This window comes from Mytilus trossulus, chromosome 1 (genome assembly GCF_036588685.1).
Source record: "Mytilus trossulus isolate FHL-02 chromosome 1, PNRI_Mtr1.1.1.hap1, whole genome shotgun sequence".
Taxonomy (NCBI): domain Eukaryota; kingdom Metazoa; phylum Mollusca; class Bivalvia; order Mytilida; family Mytilidae; genus Mytilus; species Mytilus trossulus.
The window spans coordinates 54,990,166-55,006,473 of record NC_086373.1 but is presented as its reverse complement, the minus strand read 5'-3'; the positions used below and the strand labels follow the sequence as shown (position 1 = coordinate 55,006,473).

At 32.3% G+C, this 16,308-nt stretch overlaps 2 protein-coding genes across 2 annotated transcripts; one reads left to right on the top strand and one right to left on the bottom strand.

The window, feature by feature from the left end:
• Positions 1 to 2,924: 2,924 nt before the first annotated feature.
• Positions 2,925 to 5,255, bottom strand: LOC134728062 (uncharacterized). The gene has a single exon (XM_063592497.1). The coding sequence runs from the start codon at positions 5,253 to 5,255 to the stop codon at positions 2,925 to 2,927; it is 2,331 nt and encodes a 776-aa protein (XP_063448567.1).
• A 221-nt stretch (positions 5,256 to 5,476) lies between these two features.
• Positions 5,477 to 7,807, top strand: LOC134727958 (uncharacterized). The gene has a single exon (XM_063592392.1). The coding sequence runs from the start codon at positions 5,477 to 5,479 to the stop codon at positions 7,805 to 7,807; it is 2,331 nt and encodes a 776-aa protein (XP_063448462.1).
• Positions 7,808 to 16,308: the final 8,501 nt, after the last annotated feature.

Genomic DNA, 16,308 nt, shown 5'->3' with positions numbered 1-16,308 from the left:
TCCATAAATAAAAAAAATCATTCATCTTTTTTAAATTGAAAATGAATAACCATTATTTACTGCACAATACATCAAAATTAATGAATAAAATTGTTTAAGATCTCTCAAAAAATAAAAAATGTACCAAATGTTACTTTCAACAATCTTTATACAAATTAAAAAAAAATCAAATAATTCTAGGTAATTTTATAGACTTTAAAACAACACCAGGATGATAATTCATATTTATTTTTATTGTGTAGTTGGGTTGTTAAATGCTCTTTCATGTAAAACCCAATTATCACCAATAATTCATCTATTGCAATAACTTATTTTACAATGAAATAAATCAAGTTATCTTTAATACTTTAAACTATCATTATTATTCATAATACATGTAACACAACAGTAGTACTGATAAGTGCATGAAATAATGAAATCCCCTTGAGAAAAAATGTAAGGGTTCCAAGGAACCCGAGTGTCTGGCCTACTTTTGCTGTTTGTTGCAGGCTCAACAAAATGAGGAAGCCTCTGATGGAATGAAGAATCACTGTGTCTCACTTTTGCAACATAAGTCACAGACTCACAAAAATATTTCTCATTTAAATTTTTCCGGTGTCTAAACTCATTGAAGGCCACAGAAATAGTGTGTCCATGTGATTTTAATGTAACCTAACAAAAATGGTTTCCTAATTTAATTCTTCTAATGATTAAGTTGGTCTTAGAAGAGACAGAACGCATGTTAAGGTGGTACCCAACACTTGCACTAAAATTAATTTGGCTCGTTTAATTTTCATAAAATTTTGTCGAAGTACTTACTTTGACCCTTTAACAAAAATATAAAAAAAATAAAAAATTTGAACCAACCGTTTTGTCAGAAAAATTACACTGGTTATATAGCAGTTTGACAAACACTAATTTTGATCATTGAGAAGCTTAATATTCTTTTACAACACAACGTAATTAAAACGTTTAGCTGACTTTACCGAGTTATCTCCCTGTAGTGTTAGGTACCACCTTAAATGAAGGGGATCCAAGCAAAAAGAACATGCCTCAGACAACAGATTATAAAACAGCTGTTTCTTGGTCCAATCATCATCTCTGCTTGACTTATAACTCAATAACTAAGAACTATAAACCTCCATATATGTCTGGAATTATTCCTTATCAATACTGTTTTAATGTTAATAATTAATGGCCGCTGGATCAAAGTATTATATTTATCAGAATGGAGTTCCAAAAGACTGAATCCATCTATGTTTGACCTATCTCTACAGGAAAAAAGGTTATCTTGCTAAATTAATTCCCTAAGTCAACAACAGACAATCCAAATATTTTATCCAGAGGTAATAATTTACCTTTTTAATTCATATAAGGTCACACCATATAATTTTTTCATGGTATATGACCTTTAGGTCGATTAAAAAAAAAATTGAAGGAAGCCAGATCAACTGACAAATTGAGACATTAAAAAAGAACAAGAGTTTACATGACAAAGTATGAATATGGAATTTGTTTTTGTAAATCAGGGATCAATTTAAGAAAATATATAAACAAATTACTAATATTTTTTTTATGTGTTTGAAAGGAAGGCAATGTTTTAGTGTAAACAATATTTTTAGGTAAAGTAGTTAAAAAAAACCCTACTCCAATCATAGGGTCAAGTTGGATGTAGAATCAAACCACTTTCATGACTTTTGTTTAATGTAAATTAGCCACTCAAAATAATACAAAAAAAAATGTTCTTCTTAATTTAAGGTGGTACCTAACACCTGAACTTAAATTTATTTGGCTCGTTTAATTTTCTTAAAATTTTGACAAAGTATTTACTTTGACCGTTTGACAAAAATATAAAAAAAATCCAAAAATTGAACCAACCGTTTAATCAGAAAAATTACACTCAGTCTGGTTAATGACAAACACTTATTTTGATCATCGAGAAGCTTAAGATTCCCTTAAGAACACAATGTCATTAAAACGTTCTGCTTATTTTACCGAGTTATCTCCCTGTAGTGTTAGGTACCACCTTAAGTCAGCATATTAATCAATTTTCATGCATTTGGTCAATACACCTATATATATATATATTCATTTATTGTGCGGCTGTGAAAATATATTGAATTAAAGTTATTTCTGCATTTTAATATGGCTTAAAGATAAAAAGAAAACTATTGACCTACCAAATCTGTAACAATTATCATTTTCAAGATTTCAACGATTTTTAAATGTAAAACTTAGTTTATATTGATTGTTGCACAGTATTTGTGCAGTTTTATCAATCAAATGTGTATGTCCTGACTCCCAATAATATCCTTTGAAGTTGCTTGATAATTTTAATTTCAAACGCATTCGACAAATTATGTTGCTATTTTGCCCTGAACATAGTAATTGTGCATATCTACAGATAGGAAATTGACTTTGTGAATCCGAAACAACAAGAATTCAAGCTTTGTCATACTGAGCATTAAATATATATATATATATATATATATATATATAAGTGCCTATAAATAGCAGCACATGACATACAAATCTATGGGAGTGTGGATTAATCAGTACAGAGATTAATTCAATTACACAAATAAAATTATAGATTGCCTAACAATGTAATTTTAACACACTATTTAGTATGTAAATATAAGAATAAGAATGTTTAAAATATTTACAAAATGATGAAAATAAACGCAATATTTCGCTAGACCAACTAGCTTTATCAAGCGTGCATCTATCCAGGTGAAATCGGATGTAGATGATAAGAAACTTTTGCAGCTCAATGTCTATGTTGAATTTGGATTGAGCTGCCTTAAAAATAAAAAGAATTTGCAGCTCCATGTATATGTTGCTCTTGGATTTAGCTGCCTTAAAAATACATAATTGGAAGTTGAAATTAGCAACGTTCATTGGCCGATATTACGGGATAAAAAGGACGATGCTTTGTTTTTAAATTATTCTTTATCTTTCCTGTATCTTTTCTCGTCTTTTTCGTTAAGACCATCAGGTTCTAAAGTGTGGAGTTGGTGGATCCAAAAGTTTTCTCTTCTCCTTCGCGCCGTGGTGTCCCACTCGGTGTTGACTTCTATAATTTGGAAAGTGACATTTTCAAAAGGATGTTTCGTTGAACGAAGATGTCTTGTGAGAGGACAGTTTTTGTTGGTTTTGTACGATGAACGATGGTTATTAAGCCGGATATTAAATTTGTCCATTGTTTCTCCCACATACTGAATGCCACAAGTGTCACATGTTAATATATAGATTGAGTTCTCCGTTTTACAGTTGGAATTTGAGTAGATGGTATAATTTTGTTCAGTAACGGAGCTGGTGAAAGAACTGCTTGTATTGGCAGCTTTACAACACAAACAATTCCTTCGACCACATTGTTTGTAGCAACCGGGCGATGGAGTAGGCTGCTTTGCTAATACAGAAGTCACTAATTTGTCACGGATGTTTTTAGGTCTTCTGAAGGCCATGACTGGTGGTGAGGAAAATACTTTTTTTAGATTTAAATCATTTTCTATAATTTTCCAATGCTTCTGAACAATGGATGACACATTTTTAAAATCAGGATGGTAAGTGAGTACAAGGGGTGTTCTGTTAGCTGCTTTATTCTTATCTTTGTACTCAAGAAGTTCTTGGCGACTAGTTTTGTTTGCTCTTTCGAAAGCGCTATCAATGATGTTGTTATTGTATCCTCGAACAACTAGATGTTTACGAAGTTGTCCAAGTCTAGCATCTTTCGTATTTTCATTAGAGCATATTCTCTTGATTCGTAATGCCTGGCTGAATGGGATACCACGGGAGCAGTGTTTAGGATGGCAACTTTTTGGAGAAAGGAATTGATGTTTGTCCGTTTGTTTGGTGTGAAGGTCCGTTATAATGGTTCCGTTCTTGATGTAACTCGTAGTATCGAGGAAGTTAATTTTCTCCATAGAGGATTCATATGTAAATTTTATTGAATGGTGGAAAGAGTTACAGTGTTCTAGAAATTCATTAAGATGTTCTTGTGAATCTGTCCATTTGAAATCAATATCGTCAATGAATCGGAACCATGATAAGGGCTGATATGGAGCACTAGCCAAGAGGCGTTTTTCAAGTTGGCCCATAAATATGTTGGCATATGACGGGGCCATTTTTGTGCCCATACTAGTACCGTCTATCTGGAGATAGTGTTTTTCATTGAAAGAGAAGTTGTTATTCTCCAGTACTAGTTTGAGAAGTGTAACAAGGCACTCGGTAGGAGGATTTTTTTCACTACGAGTGTTCCATGCCTCTTCACACGCTGCTATTCCTTCGTCTTGTGGAATGTTGGTATATAAAGAAGACACGTCCATGGATGCAAGTATAGTATTGCTTGGTAAAGGATTGAGGCTTTCCATTTTCTTTAGATAATCAGTTGTGTCTTGAATGAATGATGGTAGTTCTTTCACATGAGGTCTTAGATGATGGTCTACAAATTCTGATATCTTTTCAGTTGGATGACTATTCGCTGATACAATTGGTCGACCTGGATTGCCCGTTTTATGTATTTTAGGCAACATATAGAATCGTCCGGCCTTTGCTTCGTTCTCAAGAGGTCGGAGATAATCAAAGGTGTCATTGTCTATATGCTTGTTGTCGAACATCTCTTGTAGGATGGTGTTGATCCTTCGAATAGTATTAAGCGTTGGATCTGTGGTTAATTGTTTATAAAAATTAGAGTTTGAAAGTTGGCGATTCCCCTCTGCTATATAATCTGTTTTATTCATGACAACCACAGCACCCCCTTTGTCGGCAGGCTTTATTACAATATCCTCTTGATCTTTTAATGCTTTCAAAGCTATACTTTCTGGCTTGGATAAATTATAATTTCTTGTATTTGTTATACAGGACTTTATATCAGACCTCACGTAGTTAATGAATGACTCCAAGTTATCATTTTTACTCTTTGGTGGTTTCCATGAACTTTTTTTCCTAAATTTTGGGATGGACGTGACTTCTTCATTGGTGTCAGTATCTGAATCTGTTAATCCGGCTTCTTCAAGGTTTTTCTTGCCCCTGTTGTAGAAAAAATCTTTCAAGCGTAAACGTCTAGCGAATTGGTCTAGGTCTTCGTCTAACTGAAAGTTATTTACAGTTGATGGGATGGGACAGAAATTTAAACCTTTACTTAAAAGAGATTCCTCAGCACGTGTAAGTTCTTTAGATGACAAATTTACAACAATGCTTTCAGGTTTTTGTTTCCGTCTTTTAAATTTTCTTTTTCTAGGGGTCTTATGGTTTGTTGTATTAATTTCATTCATAGGCTGATTTAAATTGACAGTTTGAATTTTATCTCTTTGAAATTTATTCTTTTGTTTTTCTTTATGTTTTGATAGTTCAATTTTTTCAATATCTGCGAGGCGACGTTTAATTATTGCTAAACCTCGCAGATATTGAAAAAATTGAACTATCAAAACATAAAGAAAAACAAAAGAATAAATTTCAAAGAGATAAAATTCAAACTGTCAATTTAAATCAGCCTATGAATGAAATTAATACAACAAACCATAAGACCCCTAGAAAAAGAAAATTTAAAAGACGGAAACAAAAACCTGAAAGCATTGTTGTAAATTTGTCATCTAAAGAACTTACACGTGCTGAGGAATCTCTTTTAAGTAAAGGTTTAAATTTCTGTCCCATCCCATCAACTGTAAATAACTTTCAGTTAGACGAAGACCTAGACCAATTCGCTAGACGTTTACGCTTGAAAGATTTTTTCTACAACAGGGGCAAGAAAAACCTTGAAGAAGCCGGATTAACAGATTCAGATACTGACACCAATGAAGAAGTCACGTCCATCCCAAAATTTAGGAAAAAAAGTTCATGGAAACCACCAAAGAGTAAAAATGATAACTTGGAGTCATTCATTAACTACGTGAGGTCTGATATAAAGTCCTGTATAACAAATACAAGAAATTATAATTTATCCAAGCCAGAAAGTATAGCTTTGAAAGCATTAAAAGATCAAGAGGATATTGTAATAAAGCCTGCCGACAAAGGGGGTGCTGTGGTTGTCATGAATAAAACAGATTATATAGCAGAGGGGAATCGCCAACTTTCAAACTCTAATTTTTATAAACAATTAACCACAGATCCAACGCTTAATACTATTCGAAGGATCAACACCATCCTACAAGAGATGTTCGACAACAAGCATATAGACAATGACACCTTTGATTATCTCCGACCTCTTGAGAACGAAGCAAAGGCCGGACGATTCTATATGTTGCCTAAAATACATAAAACGGGCAATCCAGGTCGACCAATTGTATCAGCGAATAGTCATCCAACTGAAAAGATATCAGAATTTGTAGACCATCATCTAAGACCTCATGTGAAAGAACTACCATCATTCATTCAAGACACAACTGATTATCTAAAGAAAATGGAAAGCCTCAATCCTTTACCAAGCAATACTATACTTGCATCCATGGACGTGTCTTCTTTATATACCAACATTCCACAAGACGAAGGAATAGCAGCGTGTGAAGAGGCATGGAACACTCGTAGTGAAAAAAATCCTCCTACCGAGTGCCTTGTTACACTTCTCAAACTAGTACTGGAGAATAACAACTTCTCTTTCAATGAAAAACACTATCTCCAGATAGACGGTACTAGTATGGGCACAAAAATGGCCCCGTCATATGCCAACATATTTATGGGCCAACTTGAAAAACGCCTCTTGGCTAGTGCTCCATATCAGCCCTTATCATGGTTCCGATTCATTGACGATATTGATTTCAAATGGACAGATTCACAAGAACATCTTAATGAATTTCTAGAACACTGTAACTCTTTCCACCATTCAATAAAATTTACATATGAATCCTCTATGGAGAAAATTAACTTCCTCGATACTACGAGTTACATCAAGAACGGAACCATTATAACGGACCTTCACACCAAACAAACGGACAAACATCAATTCCTTTCTCCAAAAAGTTGCCATCCTAAACACTGCTCCCGTGGTATCCCATTCAGCCAGGCATTACGAATCAAGAGAATATGCTCTAATGAAAATACGAAAGATGCTAGACTTGGACAACTTCGTAAACATCTAGTTGTTCGAGGATACAATAACAACATCATTGATAGCGCTTTCGAAAGAGCAAACAAAACTAGTCGCCAAGAACTTCTTGAGTACAAAGATAAGAATAAAGCAGCTAACAGAACACCCCTTGTACTCACTTACCATCCTGATTTTAAAAATGTGTCATCCATTGTTCAGAAGCATTGGAAAATTATAGAAAATGATTTAAATCTAAAAAAAGTATTTTCCTCACCACCAGTCATGGCCTTCAGAAGACCTAAAAACATCCGTGACAAATTAGTGACTTCTGTATTAGCAAAGCAGCCTACTCCATCGCCCGGTTGCTACAAACAATGTGGTCGAAGGAATTGTTTGTGTTGTAAAGCTGCCAATACAAGCAGTTCTTTCACCAGCTCCGTTACTAAACAAAATTATACCATCTACTCAAATTCCAACTGTAAAACGGAGAACTCAATCTATATATTAACATGTGACACTTGTGGCATTCAGTATGTGGGAGAAACAATGGACAAATTTAATATCCGGCTTAATAACCATCGTTCATCGTACAAAACCAACAAAAACTGTCCTCTCACAAGACATCTTCGTTCAACGAAACATCCTTTTGAAAATGTCACTTTCCAAATTATAGAAGTCAACACCGAGTGGGACACCACGGCGCGAAGGAGAAGAGAAAACTTTTGGATCCACCAACTCCACACTTTAGAACCTGATGGTCTTAACGAAAAAGACGAGAAAAGATACAGGAAAGATAAAGAATAATTTAAAAACAAAGCATCGTCCTTTTTATCCCGTAATATCGGCCAATGAACGTTGCTAATTTCAACTTCCAATTATGTATTTTTAAGGCAGCTAAATCCAAGAGCAACATATACATGGAGCTGCAAATTCTTTTTATTTTTAAGGCAGCTCAATCCAAATTCAACATAGACATTGAGCTGCAAAAGTTTCTTATCATCTACATCCGATTTCACCTGGATAGATGCACGCTTGATAAAGCTAGTTGGTCTAGCGAAATATTGCGTTTATTTTCATCATTTTGTAAATATTTTAAACATTCTTATTCTTATATTTACATACTAAATAGTGTGTTAAAATTACATTGTTAGGCAATCTATAATTTTATTTGTGTAATTGAATTAATCTCTGTACTGATTAATCCACACTCCCATAGATTTGTATGTCATGTGCTGCTATTTATAGGCACTTATATATATATATATATATATATATATATTTAATGCTCAGTATGACAAAGCTTGAATTCTTGTTGTTTCGGATTCACAAAGTCAATTTCCTATCTGTAGATATGCACAATTACTATGTTCAGGGCAAAATAGCAACATAATTTGTCGAATGCGTTTGAAATTAAAATTATCAAGCAACTTCAAAGGATATTATTGGGAGTCAGGACATACACATTTGATTGATAAAACTGCACAAATACTGTGCAACAATCAATATAAACTAAGTTTTACATTTAAAAATCGTTGAAATCTTGAAAATGATAATTGTTACAGATTTGGTAGGTCAATAGTTTTCTTTTTATCTTTAAGCCATATTAAAATGCAGAAATAACTTTAATTCAATATATTTTCACAGCCGCACAATAAATGAATATATATATATATAGGTGTATTGACCAAATGCATGAAAATTGATTAATATGCTGACTTAAGGTGGTACCTAACACTACAGGGAGATAACTCGGTAAAATAAGCAGAACGTTTTAATGACATTGTGTTCTTAAGGGAATCTTAAGCTTCTCGATGATCAAAATAAGTGTTTGTCATTAACCAGACTGAGTGTAATTTTTCTGATTAAACGGTTGGTTCAATTTTTGGATTTTTTTTATATTTTTGTCAAACGGTCAAAGTAAATACTTTGTCAAAATTTTAAGAAAATTAAACGAGCCAAATAAATTTAAGTTCAGGTGTTAGGTACCACCTTAAATTAAGAAGAACATTTTTTTTTGTATTATTTTGAGTGGCTAATTTACATTAAACAAAAGTCATGAAAGTGGTTTGATTCTACATCCAACTTGACCCTATGATTGGAGTAGGGTTTTTTTTAACTACTTTACCTAAAAATATTGTTTACACTAAAACATTGCCTTCCTTTCAAACACATAAAAAAAATATTAGTAATTTGTTTATATATTTTCTTAAATTGATCCCTGATTTACAAAAACAAATTCCATATTCATACTTTGTCATGTAAACTCTTGTTCTTTTTTAATGTCTCAATTTGTCAGTTGATCTGGCTTCCTTCAATTTTTTTTTTAATCGACCTAAAGGTCATATACCATGAAAAAATTATATGGTGTGACCTTATATGAATTAAAAAGGTAAATTATTACCTCTGGGTAAAATATTTGGATTGTCTGTTGTTGACTTAGGGAATTAATTTAGCAAGATAACCTTTTTTCCTGTAGAGATAGGTCAAACATAGATGGATTCAGTCTTTTGGAACTCCATTCTGATAAATATAATACTTTGATCCAGCGGCCATTAATTATTAACATTAAAACAGTATTGATAAGGAATAATTCCAGACATATATGGAGGTTTATAGTTCTTAGTTATTGAGTTATAAGTCAAGCAGAGATGATGATTGGACCAAGAAACAGCTGTTTTATAATCTGTTGTCTGAGGCATGTTCTTTTTGCTTGGATCCCCTTCATTTAAGGTGGTACCTAACACTACAGGGAGATAACTCGGTAAAGTCAGCTAAACGTTTTAATTACGTTGTGTTGTAAAAGAATATTAAGCTTCTCAATGATCAAAATTAGTGTTTGTCAAACTGCTATATAACCAGTGTAATTTTTCTGACAAAACGGTTGGTTCAAATTTTTTATTTTTTTTATATTTTTGTTAAAGGGTCAAAGTAAGTACTTCGACAAAATTTTATGAAAATTAAACGAGCCAAATTAATTTTAGTGCAAGTGTTGGGTACCACCTTAACATGCGTTCTGTCTCTTCTAAGACCAACTTAATCATTAGAAGAATTAAATTAGGAAACCATTTTTGGTAGGTTACATTAAAATCACATGGACACACTATTTCTGTGGCCTTCAATGAGTTTAGACACCGGAAAAATTTAAATGAGAAATATTTTTGTGAGTCTGTGACTTATGTTGCAAAAGTGAGACACAGTGATTCTTCATTCCATCAGAGGCTTCCTCATTTTGTTGAGCCTGCAACAAACAGCAAAAGTAGGCCAGACACTCGGGTTCCTTGGAACCCTTACATTTTTTCTCAAGGGGATTTCATTATTTCATGCACTTATCAGTACTACTGTTGTGTTACATGTATTATGAATAATAATGATAGTTTAAAGTATTAAAGATAACTTGATTTATTTCATTGTAAAATAAGTTATTGCAATAGATGAATTATTGGTGATAATTGGGTTTTACATGAAAGAGCATTTAACAACCCAACTACACAATAAAAATAAATATGAATTATCATCCTGGTGTTGTTTTAAAGTCTATAAAATTACCTAGAATTATTTGATTTTTTTTTTAATTTGTATAAAGATTGTTGAAAGTAACATTTGGTACATTTTTTATTTTTTGGGAGATCTTAAACAATTTTATTCATTAATTTTGATGTATTGTGCAGTAAATAATGGTTATTCATTTTCAATTTAAAAAAGATGAATGATTTTTTTTATTTATGGGGGCAAAAGAAAGATAGAAAATCACAGGTGTATGAAAATTTACCAAAATAGTTACAATATTGCTAACAAACTTTAATAAATTGAGATGTGTACTGATTGATACTAACAAAAATAAGTCGGGTAGAACATTATTTTTAACCGGATTTTTGTTACAAAAATGTCGGTTATTAATTTGGGGATGCTCGGCGGTCGGGCGGGCGGGTGGGCGGCAATCAAATGTTGTCCGTGCATTAACTCATTAACCGTTCAACCAAAGCTTTTAAAATTTTAATATGTTGTTACTGACAACTAAATGAAGGTCAAGTTCAATAATTTGACTTTTACCGTTCAGGAGTTATGGTTCTTGAAAGATTGAAAAATGGAGTTTCCAGTCGTATCCGTGCATTTTTGACTTTTACCGTTCAGGAGTTGTGGTTCTTGAAAGATCGTAAAATGGTGTTTCCATTCACGTTGTTGCATTTACTCACGAACCTTTCAATCTAAGTTTTTCAAATTTTAATATGTTGATACTGATGACAAAATGGAGGTCAAATTTTGATATTGACGATTTTCACTTTCACCAACCATCAGTTAATGGTTCTTGTGATATTGCCAGGACACAAATAAATGTTTTTTCAATCCGGTTTGCTGTCGTTGTGACAGCCTCTTGTTTTAGTGCTTGTAATTGGCTTTGAATTAGCTTTCTGCAGCTGCAAGACTTAAATCAACCCTTTCTGTCTATTGTTTTTATGTTAGTTGTTTTGTGCTTTGTAATGATCTATGATGCCAATTGCAACTAATTTTTGTATTGTCTTGTTGGAGTCCAAAAACGAGGCTTTAGTACGCTTTTCAGGCAGGACAACTGGGTTATAATATTTTTTTTTAATTTTGTGATTAGATCAGTTAAAGAGGAGCTGACTTACGGTGACCTATAGTTGTTAATGTTTGTGTCATTTTGGTCTTTTGTGGATAGTTGTCTCATTGGCAATCATACCACATCTTCTTTTTAGCTCACCTTTCATAAAAGGAAATATGAGCATTTGCCATCACTTGGCGTCCGTCGTCGTCGTCCGTCGTCGTCGTCGTCGTCCGTCGTCGTCGTCGTCGTAAACTATTCCAAAGATCTTCGCCTCTGAAACTACTGAACCAATTACAACCAAACTTTAGCTGAATGATCCTTAGGGTATCTTGAATAAAGATTGTGTTTTATTTTTCCATTTTGTGAAAAAAACATGGCCGCCAGTTTTTGGCATATATCTCAAAAACGAAAGCAACAAGAGCAAATCTGTCATGGATAAAAATGTTCATTAGGTCAAGATCTATCAGCCCTGAAATTTTCAGATGAATCAAACAACCCATTGTTGGGTTGCTGCCATTTAATTGGTAATTTTAAGGATTTTTTGCAAATTTTTGGTCATTATCTTGAATATTATTATAGATAAAGATAAACTGTAAACAGCAAAAATTATCAGCAAAGTAAGATCTACAAATAAGTTAAATGACCAAAATTGTCAACTGACCCCTTAAGGGGTTATAGTCCTTTAATGACATTTTTTTACAATTTGTTCATCATATTTGCTAACTTTAAAAAATCTTCTCCTCTAAAACTACTCAACCAAATTCAACCAAACTTCAACTGAATGATCAGTAGGGTGTATAAAATAAAGTTTGTGTTTTATTTTCTATTTCGTCAAAAAACATGGCCGTCATGGCTAAAAATAGAACACAGGGTAAAATGCAGTTTTTGGCTTCTATCTAAAAAACTCCAGCATTTAGAGCAAATAAGACAAGAAGTTAAAGTATTTATTAGGTCAAGGTCTACCTGTCCTGAAATTTTCAGCCGAATTGGGTAACTGGTTTTTCAGGTATAATGCCCCTGAATTGATGATTTTAAAGAAATTTTGCAGTTTTTGGTTATTATCTTGAATTTTATAATAGATACAGATAAACTGTTAATAGCAAAAATGTTAAGCAAAGTAGGATCTACAAATAAGTCAATTGACCAAAATTGTCAATTGACCCCTTAAGTAGTTACTGCTCTTTAAAGACTTTTTTCACAATTTGTTCAGCATGTTGACTTACTTTAAAAAAAATCTTCTCCTTTGAAACGGCTGTATCAATTTTAGCCAAACGTAGGCTAAATCAGTTTCAGAGTATCTAGTATAAATTTGATATTTGATTTCCTTGTATGTCAAGAAACATAGCTCATATGGCTTAAATAGAACATAGGAGAAAATGATTTTTTTTTGCTTTTGAAGAAAATAGGACGATTCAAAGAATATTTAAATAAATTGAAAAGCCAAAATAATCATTGATGAGAGATTTAACCGAAAAAATTTAGGTGAGCGATTCAGGCTCTTGAGAGCCTCTTGTTTTCTGAAAACTCTGTTTTGAGAATCTTCCTTCAATTCAGCAGCACCTCAATTTATGAGCTAATTATCCACTAAAATAAACACTTAAAATGTGACATTTAGTAAATGATAAGTAGTCTTCAATTAAAACTAAATTTTGTGTACCAACATAATCATTGTAATAGTAACAAAAATTTTTACAAATGTTGCATTTTGTAGTTTAAACCTATGTATTCATGAAAATTTACAAATATTTCAAAAACAAGCTTCACACAGTTTAATACACCAATCATATTGTTATTTTATTAGTACCTGTATCCCTGTGATGAGAGATGTAACTAGGAACTTTATCAATGGAAATTTAAAACTGAATAGATTTTATTGTCCTAACTTTTATTAAGAAAAAAATTAAAAATCTTAAGAGTACTGTCAAAAAAGTGGAAAATGGCCATAGCCTGCAGTTCAGTCGTACACTATTAAGGTTTCAAAAATAATTGTAGTTGTTGTTAAATGACAGAATTCAACTAGTTGAATTTTAGATAATTAACTATCAACTTTAATTGAATGTTTAGACTTGGAAGATGCAGATCTCTTTCATTGGTCTAAATTGAATCCTAAACTAAAGAAACGAAATTACATTAAACAACAATTGATTCCAATTGTGTCAACCTTCCACATGTTCTAGCTGTTCTTTTTTTTCATTCTTTGTATGAAGACTATCAAAAGATACCCCCCTTCCCCCCCAAAAAAAAATGAAATAGAAACAAGGGCCGTCTTTCCCCTCATAGCTATTCAGCTCTTTGATTAAGAGTTCAAGTTTACTTAATGTATTTTAATAAGGAAAGATACATATGAAAAACATTTACTGCTGCTCTCTCCATTTATAACATTTTATTTGTTTATTTTGTGTATTTATAGGTGATCAGACATCTTGGTTTTCATGATCAATAGGTCATTACTGAAGAGGAAACTTAAAGTTGAAATTTATTTACATAGTGCATAATTGGATTAATTTGAACTGGAATGTGTGCTTTACTGCAAAAAAGAAATAGGAAATTTCATCATTATCACGTGATAATGACCATAAACAAATGGAGTTCTATCATAGATACACAAAAACACTATTGCATAAAAGCAACAACATATCATATATATATAAATCGAAAGAAAGGAGAATGCAGAACAAATACTATTTTGTTGCTGAAAAAAGGAACACCAGTTTTATCCACACATTAACATCGCTCCCTCATATCAAATATACAACTGTACGGAAGAAGATCATTGTAGAAGATTTTGCAAAAATGTTTTCTCTTAGAATTGAAGATAATTTTAGTGAATGGAACAATGTATTCAATGAATTCTTACGTAGTGGATTGAATAACTATACACAAGCTGAAACAGACGAAAATATTAATTTAGAATAACACGAAAAGTGTTTAATTTATTATTTAATCTGCAAATATATCAAAAAATTCTTTAGAACACCACAAATGGTATGACATTCAAATTGGTTGTTTATTAATGACTAATGTATTGAATTGAAACAATTACAAAGAAAACAGAATCATTTGCTACAAAAACAAATTATAAATCAAAGTGAAATTTATATAAAAAGTATGAACAATACCTAGATCTAAACAGTCAGACTTTATCAATTTTCAATGTCATTAAAATGTTAAGTAAAACATTTATGAAAGTTTTAAATATCATTTGCATCAATTATACAGTCTTGTTATAATTATGTTCATATTGTTTGTATACATGGTATAGTCATGATAGTGAAATAATGTTTAACAAGTGATAATAAGGGAAAACTTTCCTTCAGGGAAATTTGATTTTCAGAAATTTCCTTAATGATTTCCTTAGAGGAAATTTGTTGTCTTGAATTTTTCTCCAAGGAAAAGTGGTTGTCGAAAAATTTCCTCAAAGGAAAAATTATTTCCTTCAAGGAAAATTTGAAGCTACAAATTTCCTCAAAGGAAAAAGTATTTCCTCAAAGGAAAAAAGTATTTCCTCAAAGGAAAAAGTATTTCCTCAAAGGAAAAAGTATTTCCTCAAAGGAAAAAGTATTTCCTCAAAGGAAAAAGTATTTCCTCAAAGGAAAAAGTATTTCCTCAAAGGAAAATTTGAAGCTGCAAATTTCCTCAAAGGAAAATTTGAAGCCGCAAATTCTCTCCAAGGAAAAAGAATTTCCTCTAAGGAAATAGAATTTCCCCAAAGGAAATATTTATGCAGCAATAAATTATATTTCCCTTGAGGAAAACGACTTTTCCTCTGAGGAAATTGTTGAAAAAAAGGGGCATAACTTTATCAACAGTGGTGCTAGAGCCAAAATTTTTTAGGACAAATATTAGGGAACCAATACCAACCAAGTTATCAACTTCATTTTGACTTAACTCCAAAAATTAAGGTGACAACTTTTGCACTCAGCGGAATTGCAAACTTGTCACGGAGACTGTTCAAAGACCTCAATCAGTTTAAAGTCAAAGTTCAGATCACAACAGCTTTTGAAAGACTAAAATTTAGAAGAAAAAAAAGGTTTTCAGATGTTATATTTTGAAAAACATTTAATAACTTTAACGAAACATTAAGTTAGTTCGATAATGACAAATATGAAAGGAAGACCCACATATGCGTCTATGGGTCAAAGATATATATGAAGGTCGTTATCGCGACAAGACCATATCCACGAATTCGCAGGTCCGTACCTAAGCTAAAGAACATACGCTTCATTTTTAGCCTGGATTTTTAGCAGTCTTATTTGGTGAAATCAAGCTGATAATAAGGTGCACAGTTATGTCCAATGACAAAGTCCATGAAAAGCTTGTAGTCAATCATTCATACAATATTAACATATAACACACACATAGTATCAAACCTGCATACCGGGGTATGCATATGTGATAGTTGCCGCAGAACATTTACTTCTACCTAAGTCTTTGTAATATTATCCTGGCTACAAGCTTAAGCCTGGTTACTATTAAATTCAGCACGTGTAGCAGTGTAAAATATATATGAACAATATTCCTACTTTAGAGATTAACTTACAATGTTCATTGCGACACAATGGATTAAGTTTCATTCCGTACCAATACTTAGAACTAATATCAATGATATACCGCAATGCACTATCGTTATGTATAAATCGATAAAAAATAAAGACAACATGCTAAAAATCCAGGACTCCGAAGTTCATTTGTGGATTTAATATTCTCGTGAACGACCGGAAGCCGATAATTTGAAGGCAAA

Excerpts from the sequence above, each read along its gene's own strand:
- LOC134728062 (XM_063592497.1), bottom strand. The coding sequence starts at position 5,255 with ATGAATGAAATTAATACAACAAACCATAAGACCCCTAGAAAAAGAAAA.
- LOC134727958 (XM_063592392.1), top strand. The coding sequence starts at position 5,477 with ATGAATGAAATTAATACAACAAACCATAAGACCCCTAGAAAAAGAAAA.